The 10,341-nt window shown below is 32.1% G+C and overlaps 2 protein-coding genes across 3 annotated transcripts in view; one reads left to right on the top strand and one right to left on the bottom strand.

Moving 5' to 3' along the window:
• Positions 1-258: 258 nt before the first annotated feature.
• LOC108684694 (UPF0430 protein CG31712) lies at positions 259-6,074 on the top strand. 2 transcript variants are annotated; one of them, XM_018189147.1, is made up of 7 exons: positions 259-401; positions 1,347-1,490; positions 1,707-1,754; positions 2,048-2,273; positions 4,928-5,011; positions 5,097-5,257; positions 5,875-6,074. In XM_018189147.1, exons 1-7 carry the CDS (start codon positions 259-261, stop codon positions 5,876-5,878), a joined length of 810 nt encoding a protein of 269 aa, XP_018044636.1. In that variant the 3' UTR covers positions 5,879-6,074. The 2 variants fall into 2 exon arrangements, with proteins under 2 accessions (XP_018044636.1, XP_018044637.1); XM_018189148.1 differs by lacking the exons at positions 1,707-1,754; positions 5,875-6,074 and having other exon boundaries at positions 5,097-5,261.
• A 375-nt stretch (positions 6,075-6,449) lies between these two features.
• LOC108684693 (tubulin glycylase 3A-like) overlaps positions 6,450-10,341 on the bottom strand; it is a 10,942-nt gene continuing 7,050 nt past the window's right edge. The window contains exons 15-22 of the mRNA XM_018189146.1: positions 8,742-8,875; positions 8,109-8,284; positions 7,905-8,043; positions 7,588-7,801; positions 7,398-7,488; positions 7,151-7,321; positions 6,828-7,084; positions 6,450-6,754 (exon numbers count right to left, since the gene is read on the bottom strand). Of these exons, the coding sequence (XP_018044635.1) occupies positions 6,594-6,754; positions 6,828-7,084; positions 7,151-7,321; positions 7,398-7,488; positions 7,588-7,801; positions 7,905-8,043; positions 8,109-8,284; positions 8,742-8,875 (1,343 nt within the window). The 3' untranslated portion in view covers positions 6,450-6,593. The remainder of the gene's footprint in view (positions 6,755-6,827; positions 7,085-7,150; positions 7,322-7,397; positions 7,489-7,587; positions 7,802-7,904; positions 8,044-8,108; positions 8,285-8,741; positions 8,876-10,341) is intronic.

Here is a 10,341-nt window from a genome sequence, read left to right as displayed (position 1 = left end):
CGATAACAGGAAAAAGATCGACATAACCTTTCTCAGATTTCTCTCTGGTCATCGGTCGAAGGTTTGTGATTTAAAGATGGCCGCCAGTTGAGAAGTGCGCAGTGAATACGGTGTGTGGATGTTTGCTTTGATATTTGGATATCGCTCGTCTTGTCTCGCGCAGTGAGTTCGCGTCATCTCGTGTCCAAAGCGGTTAGCCCGACTCTTTTCGAAATCGCGGCTGCATCAGATAGTGGAAAAACGATCGAGCTCGGAGAAATGGGCCGGTCGCGTTCTCGATCAAAATCGCCGAGCAGACGGCGTCACAAGAGCAAGCACTCGCGCAAGCGGTCCAAGTCGCGCGAGAAGCACTCCAACAACAAATACTCGGACAAGCCGAAGGAGCGCAGCTCCAAGTCCAGGTATGTGTCGTCTGTGACGAATGGATCGCCGCATGATCTTAGTGCGTCGTTTCCGCTCATTACAAAAGTTCTCGATCTGCCGTGTGTGCGGCCATCTTGTCGCACTTCGTGCGTTTACAATGTGTTCACGGGCGAGCGAAAGATAAATAAATGGAAACATAATTGTACGAATCTGCCGATTGTCCGCGTATCTTAGGTCTTACACCCCAATTTTTATTTTCGTCAGAATTAAACTTAACCTGATGATGTAAAAATTGTATTTCTTTACCTGTGGCCAAACTGATCATTTTGTAATTTTGAATGCTTTCCAGTACTTAAGAGACAAATGACACGATGTAATACTGACTGCTGTCTGAAGAGATTGAATAACTTTGGATGTTTTGGTGTTTTCCAGCAAAAAACAAATAACACTGATTCTTCTCTTTTTAGAGAACTTAATCGACACAGGTATCAGTCTTTGTTATTTGTTGAATACCAACGAGAATAAAATGATCTTTGTGTCGATGTCTTCTCGATGAAAAGGAAAATATTCACTGTTATCTATTTTTTACTGAAAAACACTCAAAGTTATTCAATCTTCTAAAAAGATAGCAACCACAGAGAATTATTACATCCTTATTGTTTGCTGATATTATGCAAAGATGCAGCAAGAAACAGTATATCACATGTTATCTATGTTTAACATTGGCAGATAACAAGGATGTAATGATTCACTATGGATGTTATATCAGTTTATTGATTAAACACAGCTAGAAAAATATCATTTTTATATTATCATCAAGTTAAGACTAAATGTATATTGAGACTAAATGTATATAAGTTAATGAGAAAATGAAAAATCAAGCCTTATTGTCGCCGTAATAAATTCTTGCTGTTTTATACATTCCTTGGCGACATTCAGTTCAATAAACAATTAATGTAATACTTGTTTGGTCATTTGTTCAGAAAACGATCCCATTCCGCGTCGTCCAGCACTGGTACGGATGTATCAGATGATGTGCACATCGTCAGTCACAAGAAACGTTCGTACAGGGACAGGGATCGAAAGATGGACGAGGTGGAAAGGCTTGCGGAAATGGAGCGGCAAAGGTATATTCGTTGAATTATGTCGACAATGTTCCTCTTGAAAATCGTGTTAAGATTGAAGAAAAGAACAAACAATTAATATATTAATATATTAATTTCTCCTTTTCTCTCTTATATTGCTTTTCCTCTCTCTTGTGTGTATCAAGTGGAACATGTATATTTATTTTGCTTAATTTAAATTTTTGTTATACGCTGTTTTTTTTATAATTGTGTTATCAGGAAAAAGAAAGAATTAATGAACAAAATCTTCACTACGAGCTCAGTTGGGTAAGAATGTGTAATTATTTCATGGTGGTGGTTTATCTATTTAAAGTTTATCAGTTTACTGTAATATGTTTTAATAAAAGAATATGCTTGATGCATTTGCAAGTATCAAATCTTGTAACATTTTTTTTACCGCTACTATATTCAACAAAATGTTTTGTTTAAATTATTATCAATTGATTCTGAGAGTTGTAACTTTTAAAGTCTAATTAAAATTTAGCATGCTATTAACTTTATACAAGAAAATAATTTCAAAATAGTGTTCTGGAAGAAGATCGCTGCTTATCTGTCTGCAGACGTCAACGCGAGGTGGAACAAAAGATGGTGGAAGAAGAAGCAGCCAAACGTATAGAAGAGCTTGTACAAAAGAGAGTAGAAGAGGAGCTTGAGAAACGTAAGGAAGAAATTGATGCAGAGGTGCAAAGGCGAGTGGAAGAAGCCAAGAGGGCTATGGAGCGTCAAATGATGGAGGAAATGGAATGGAGACAAGCGAAACTACGAGAGGAGGAGAAACGAAGAGAGGTAAGATCTATCCATAGAAATATTGGTCAGTGATAGCCCAAGCGCTGTTATGATCAGCAGGAAATAAATTTTAGTATTCTTTTAGCAACTTTTCTGAAACTGAGAGGCATACGTAGAAATGTATTTTTGCAAAGCTTAAAATCTTAACTAATATTATTTATAATATAAATATTTCGAAGGAACTATATTAAGGTTTACACGCAGACTATCAAATCTGTAATAAATAAAGAAAACATTCAGAAAATATTAGTATTAATTGTTAGGCCGGATCAAGTGCAATTTGTAAATCTTTTTCAATATTTAAATTTTTATAGCTTAAAATTACAAGATTTGCAAATTGTACTGTCTTTAGGAAAATGTATGATTGAAATTATGAAATCGACTCTCTCTCTCTCTCTATTAGTTTTAATTTATGATCACAGCGTTTGGGCTAGAAGCATTGTGGTACGCGATTATATTATAAGAAATTAAGCGGAGAAACCACACTGCTTCAACTTCTCAGCATCCACTGAGGTCGCGTTGTTGAGAAGCTGTACTTTATGTTATTATGAAAGAAATGCTGCTACATAGGCGCATATCGGTTATTTATGATCAAATTGTACCATGTATATATATATATATATATTTATATATCTCTGTACAACATTATAACCTTTTTCATCACACGATATCTGAATTGACATTCGTGTCAACAATTCTAGAAGTTGTGCTTAAACTGCTCTGATTTCTTTGAATCGGCAGTGTTCACTCAGTTTCTAAAATTGTTGTGCATGTTGGCGAATCTACCTATATCAGGCTTCTTATATACTTACTCGAGCTAGCTTAAAAAAATGTTCGCGTGTGTGACTCCACATTATCACATCATACAATCTTTAACAGAGCAGAAGAGAAAATATTATTGAAAAAGTAACAATCCCAAACTTTGTAATTTATTGAACAAGAGAAGTTTTTCTTGAGTATGAAATAAAGTTATTTTTATATGAAATCATAGGAAGGTAATAATATATATTATATCTTTCCTGAGCAATTCTTAGTCGGTTAAATCATTGTAGTGATAACATTACGTTATTGATATTGCATAAAACATATATGTCAAATAGTATAAATAAGAATAGTTTACAATCCACTATAAATTTAGATTTTCTTGATTTAATTATATACATATAATTAAAACTATGATGTATACATAGAAATGTAAAAGTATCATTTTTTATGATTATGATTCTTACATCATTATATCTTGCTTAAGAAAAAAATATTTTGAATATATTCTCTATGAATCGAATAAGTATTGTCTTTTGAATTCAATATTGACGCAATAATGCCTAATAATTTATTTCTGCAGTATTATTCCACTTTTTAAGTTTAACTTTTTATTTTACTTAATAGTTATTACTTAAAAATATAACAATGAATTACAGTGAAGTATTCTGTTATGTAATTTACACATCAGAGAGCTGTAATAGTTTTGTTTACAAAATTTCTTTTTATTTTATTTCGTGATTAGGATTTTATTTGCTGCTACATTTTTGTATTTATGCACAACATTTACTTTCATCTTTAAAAAGTCAACTCGCTCGTTGATTGGCAACAATCCTGATAACAAATTTGTTAGAGATTATACTCTCATTGCGCTTTGCATATTGGATTTGCACCGAATATGTATATCTCTACAAGTTTGGGAAAAAGTTTATTCGAATGGGAAAAATAGAGACTTTAAGGGGGCAGAATTAGAATCCCATAGCGACAAAGCACGACCTAGCGATATATAGGTCACCTTCCTTACTGACTACCAACAGAAGATGCCGGTTTTTTACTCACTGCTGAATGATTCTCGATGAAGAAGGCATCCCCTACGTGGTGGCGTGAGCTTCATTCAGGTATTATCCAATTTATATATTCATAATTCATTTTATACCGATCTTATTATCATCGTTCTTTGTTTCGACACTTTGTACCAGAGAGAGCCATATGTTAGGGTTCATTCTATAGATTCGCAAAACATTATTACCATGGGACACAACGAATTTCCATCGACAGGTCGGGCAGATGGCAACAACCATTCATATAAATGTACTGTAGGCTATTAGTTTCTGAATTATTATATACAGACCTCATTTAGAAATCTCGCCTATAGTTATAATGTTACAAATAATATTACACAGAAACAGATACATATACACTTATCACATTGAGTTTTTATTATGCACTTGTCAGAACGGTATTATGAAAAAGAAAATTATATTTTTTTCATATATATTCTTGCATGCACACTAATTTGTATAAACTTATAAAAGATTAATCTTTTCTCATATTCAAGTAACATCCTTAATTATTGCATTTACCTTTGGACAGTCTGAGATAAAAACAGCGTTTGCTGGGTTCTCAGAAGAAAAATACGTTTGACACAAAAAAAGAACATTGTTTAGACACACATCTTGTGTCACTCTCTGTGATTATTTCTCGTGCTAAGCCATTCTTTTTTCGAACTTCGACTTAAATTTTATATATCCCAAACTTTCCTGCATAAAGGTTCTTAGGATGTGTAACACTAGGCTGTTGACATAGCAGCACTATGATTTCGAACGATGTAACAACAGATGGTGATCAACAACATCATTGCTTTGTGTAAACCTATTTTGTTGTCATTGTAGGAGGAAGAGCGGAAGAAGCGCGAGGAACTAGAGAGGATTATGGAGGAGAACAACAGAAAGATAGAGGAGGCTCAGAAGAAATTGGTCAGTAGTTGTATCGATATTAATTATAATTTATGAAATGTATGTGTGAAGTATTATTATGCAACAAATGCATTTATAACATTAGGCTGAGGAAAGGTTGGCCATGGTTGAAGAACAACGGTTAATGGAAGAAGAAAGGCAAAAAATGAGAAAGGAACATGAAAAACGTGTTAAAGAGGAGCAAAAGAGGATTTTAGGCAAAAACAATTCAAGGCCTAAGTTATCTTTTACATTAAAATCGGTTACGTAAGTTTAGTATTTGTATTGTTTCATGCAGTTTTACATGTGATATATACACGAAATCTTGTCATCTTTCGTACTTGATTCGCGAGAATAGTTATTATAAATTATATCTATGTAGGTATATAAGTATACTTATATAGATACATAGATAAGTGCTGTAATATAAGATACAAAGCTCACCCTAATGTATTCAAATATTTGTTGAAGTCATACAAGATGAGAACTGATTATTTAATTTTGATGTATGCTAGCATACATCAAAATTAAATAATCAGTTCTCATCTTGTGAGACTTCAACACAGATACAGATGGGATTTCATGTTACATGAGATTATGCTAATATCAGTATGAACGAATATAATTTGTAATGTAAAATTATCGCACTTTGTACATCATACTTTGTTTTGTGTGTAATTAATTCGTTTACTGATATAAGCATATTCTAGCTTGTTTAGATGTGTTCCATGATTTATACATATGCTATTTGTACATCATAAGTCCTCTATTCTATTATTTTATACATCATTTCGATATATAAAAATCAGTTTTATTTCAGTAAAATAAATCGTATATATCACACATTAGATTATGTTGCAATAATAAATTGATTGTTTATATAGTTAAATTGGCCGAATGGAATTTGTTAATGGAAGATACGCTCACATTATTTCCCTTTTTTAAACAGTTGTTTTTATGAACAACCTCCACGATAATAATGTTCGCAATGATTTTATTGGAAGTACTGTAAACACCGGACAACTATTTTACAATTATATTAAGATTATATATTATCTAAATAATGTATATTATTTCGATCTGACGCAAAATATATTCTGCAAAATGGCAAAATGGAACGATATACGTTTTACGATTTAAAAAATCAAATGAAGTAATATAACGATTTAAAAGTTGCAAAAGTGATGAAAATGATTTTGTACGTGAGTAATGAATGTGGACACGTGAAGCGTGACATAATCCTATCTACCGTGTAATAACGTGTATGCATTGTTCCATAAAAAGAAAAACATTTTGTCTATACAGGACATTGTATACTTATAGCATTGTTATTTGTAACATAAACTCGTTTTTAATAAATCGTTGCTCTTTGATTATTCTTCCATTTACCATACGTTAGACAACATATAATATAAAAAAAAGGAAAAATGTTTTTTTATATATGTACATAGTGAGATTTATGACATTTTGTTTATATACGAAATTGTTTGCGTTATATCTAACCGATTATGATAGAGATTGAGACAGTTCTTTGCGATATAGATTTTCTGACAGATGAATTTCAGCAATGTTATTTTATACAGTTACTTATTATAGTTGTATATTACATTGATGATTTTGGCGTTACGAATAAACCTTTGCCACGAATGCCAAGATTCGTACCTTGTCCCAAAATATTCACGCCGCAACATGGATTACGTTGCTTGTAAATACATTCGAATTTTCCTTGGGGTGCTTTTTTGTTTTTACGCCGATCCAAGATTACTAAAGATTGTAACGTATATATAATAATGTAACTTTATATGTAAATATATTTTCATTTCTGTAATCAGCATACTTTTCATTGCATCTTCAATGACTTCTGGATAGAGTTTTGCGGTAACTTCGCTGCTTGGAGGATGCAATCGTGGATTTGTATTTATTTCTAACAGCCACACCGAAAAATCATCGGCCACAACGAAATCAGCGCCATACAATTGAAAACTGTTTTTACGATTTACCATATTATCCTGAGATGCCAGAAGCGCTCCTATCAGATTTTGTTTTATTCCCGGCCTAATAATCTTTTCCCAAGCCAATTTTTTATCACGTGATCTAAATTGATAATTAGTTGATTGACTGAATAGTTTTAAATTCTTTAAAAGATAATGTAAAAAGTACTGGAGATAATTCTTGAAGTGTTGAAGATTCCAATGACGTTGCTCAGGTAAGTCAGAATTGCATCTCGGTAACTGTCGATACTTCAACTGTACCGTCGTGTTGCACAGGTGAATAGACTCATGAAAATCACTGAGAGTGTAATCTTTTGAAGCGAATCGTATCAAGATATCCCTGATTAGATAACTTAAACTATTAAGAGCTCTCTGCAGTAAAAATTAGAAATTAAGAAAAAAAATTATAAATATACTTGAACATCCATACGACAAGGGGCTGTGTACTCGTTATTAGAAACCATTGTCTGATGTCTATTTTTGTTTTATGAACAAGCAGTGGTCGCTCTACAAATTGTAATTGTAAATGTGATGAATATCGTTTAAAAACTTTATTTTACTTACTTTAGTTTATAATATTTAACATTAAATGCACATGATACGTGCCTATGTATTTCTGCACGACATACTCGACATTTTCTTTCGCTGCTTGATTCACCTTTGCAATGATATCAACTAAAGAATTTTTTAGAACAATTCCGCGACCTAAACTGTCATCACCTGGTTTTAAAATCCATATATTTTTTATACCGTCGATGATATTTTGCGGTCGATATTTTATCATTGTTTTCACTACATTGTGCACTGATGCTACAAGCTCCTGTAAAGTCCAGCATTCTTTAACAATATTTGTCCTTTTAAATTGTTGCACATCAGTATATGCCGTTAAAAAAGAGAAATTGCATTATAATGTTTATGCATACATTTATGTCAACTTCATCGGTTTCCTTCAATAAAACGTGCTTGTATAGTATATCATGATGCCAATCTAAAAATTGATCCCAGACAGAAGGAGGCGTATAGTCACAATTTATATGGTCTATGTCCTCATGTATTTGAATGCTAAAAATATTTCGTACCAGTACTTTTATAATACAATTTTACAAATCAATAATATTGCTTACAACCTTATATATTCTTCACAGCGTTCTAAGGCGAACGAAATCATATTTATAGGGATTGTTCCATTTGGGGACCAGGTATTCTTCGGTCCTACCAAGTTGGTAAATAACATAAACCATTTTAAAATCCCGAAACATGCAGTGATATAATAATCTTGTATAAATTCCTCCATTTGTGCTGACTATTCAAATAATTCTCAAATAAATATAAGGTAATGTAATGTATATATTAACATTTTAATGTTGTAATTTACATACATATACACATAATAGAGAGTGGGTCAGGACGAACGATACAACTGGAAGTTATTCTATATGCAAGAATAATAATACAAGAGGTTATTTTACATTCAAAAATAAATTTAAAAATGTAGAATAAACTTTTCATATTCGCATCATCATCAAAAATTCTACATTTTGACTTATTTTTGCTTGTAGAATAACTGTTTGGTTGTATCACCTGTCCTGACTCATTTTGTATTTACTTGATAGAAATTGTAGCATCGAGGAAATTGTATATTTGACACACCAGCTTCGTAAAACCAATAGGCTTTTTCCAAGTTGTTACACATGTCAATCTATAAATATTTTGCTAATTAAAAATTTTTTATTTTGCAATGCATTTATAAATCGAATTACCTTGGATGTAAAATAGCTACCAGCAAATTTATTCACGATAGTCTTGTCGTCCGTTCTTATAGTAGGTCTCTTACTCGTATGCCATATAAAATCCGCAGGAATCCGGAGTAATTTTTCTAACTGCTGTAAACCATCTGAAGAAAGAAGGCATTGACTTTTAAATTGATAATTGATAATGATCATAAATCAATATAAAAAATACGACCTTCGTATGTATTAGGAGGGATTGATATCATTTTCCTGATGGCTTTTTTATCAATCCAACCTCTAGCCGTTAAGGGTTTCCTTAGAACTGGAAACGTGCCGTAAATCACGTAGCATTTATGCTCGGCCAAGGCTTTCGTTAAAATTTTCAGTAGAAGATTTATTCTGGCTTCATCGTTTGTTATCAATTTTAAATAATCTGTCAATCTTATGTTTCCGTTTTCCTGATCGCTCTCTTTGTCCGCTCCTAACAATTCTTTGAGATCTTCACGATTGCAACAGATTTCGGCATCCGCAGTTTTTATTGTCTCTGTCGCATATTGTGAATTGCTCTTCAACTTTGGAACCGTTAAAATCAATTGCAAATTTTTTTCATCGGTGTTTACATCTTTTGGATGTATCTACGGTTTTATAAAGCGACGTTGCTAATAGAGTAAAATAAATCACGGAAATTTATAGTGAATATATTTATAATCCATTCTTTTAATGCCAACCTACCTGCCAACCTTCGAAATGTTTTTTGATTGTGCAATTTTTCGAGGATAAAATTATTTGCCATTTAGATTGACTGTCAATGCAAACTACCGAATCATCATCGTCGCAATGCATTTTATGTTTAAATTTTATGTTTAAATGTTTAAATTAAAGTTGTAAAAATTACGCTTTCAATTTTTTTATTTGAATATTTCTTTTATATATACGCGAAATTTTTTCTTTTGACTTGACAATTTACTACGAAAGTAACAATTTCCATTTTAATTTTTATCGATTATCGTGTAACTCAATGACCTACATTCATATTTCATGACGTGAATCTTCACTCACGACCAACAAACGTCATCACGATCGAAGATAATATATATATATTTTGTGTCTTCTCAATTTTCTTGTTATCGTTTCATTCAATTAAGTTTTTCCATTTGTCATCATGATTCTTATATTTATTCAATGTTTTCTTCATTGACTCATTCAGGTATTTCTCTACCGCAGGATTTTGAAAGACTGGTTTTTGAATCTCATTTATCTCGTACTTTTGATCTTTCGGGAACGTGGCAAATAATTTTCTTTCTTGTTGTTTGCATTCTTCTAATTGAGAATGCTTAAAATCTGAGCATTCTAATTGATCTTTTGGAGGAAAAACCTTTTTGTCATTTGTATTTTTATTTTTACTCCGAGTAAATTCTTCAATCTTTTTTTTCACGTATTTATTTCTTACGTGTTTCTTTGTCTCATCTTTTGTATTATCTCTTTTACAATCGAATGCGCTAACATTGATAAAACCTTTATTTTTTTGTGGGAACATCTTAGTATTATCGGACTGGAAATTTTACATACAATATAATTCAAATGATTGAACTCGGGATTGTAATGAATTTATCTCGATTGCTTGAAGGTC

The sequence above is a fragment of the Atta colombica genome, unplaced genomic scaffold, assembly GCF_001594045.1.
Source record: "Atta colombica isolate Treedump-2 unplaced genomic scaffold, Acol1.0 scaffold137, whole genome shotgun sequence".
In the NCBI taxonomy this organism is placed as follows: Eukaryota; Metazoa; Arthropoda; class Insecta; order Hymenoptera; family Formicidae; genus Atta; species Atta colombica.
The sequence above is the reverse complement of the archived record's forward strand: the minus strand, read 5'-3'. Positions and strand labels throughout refer to the sequence as shown.

Bases quoted from the DNA above. Each gene is read 5' to 3' on its own strand.
- LOC108684694 (XM_018189147.1), top strand. From the start codon at position 259: ATGGGCCGGTCGCGTTCTCGATCAAAATCGCCGAGCAGACGGCGTCAC. The intron at 402-1,346 runs GTATGTGTCGTC...TCATTTGTTCAG, and splicing joins GAGCGCAGCTCCAAGTCCAG to AAAACGATCCCATTCCGCGT. The intron at 5,012-5,096 runs GTCAGTAGTTGT...TTATAACATTAG, and splicing joins AGGAGGCTCAGAAGAAATTG to GCTGAGGAAAGGTTGGCCAT.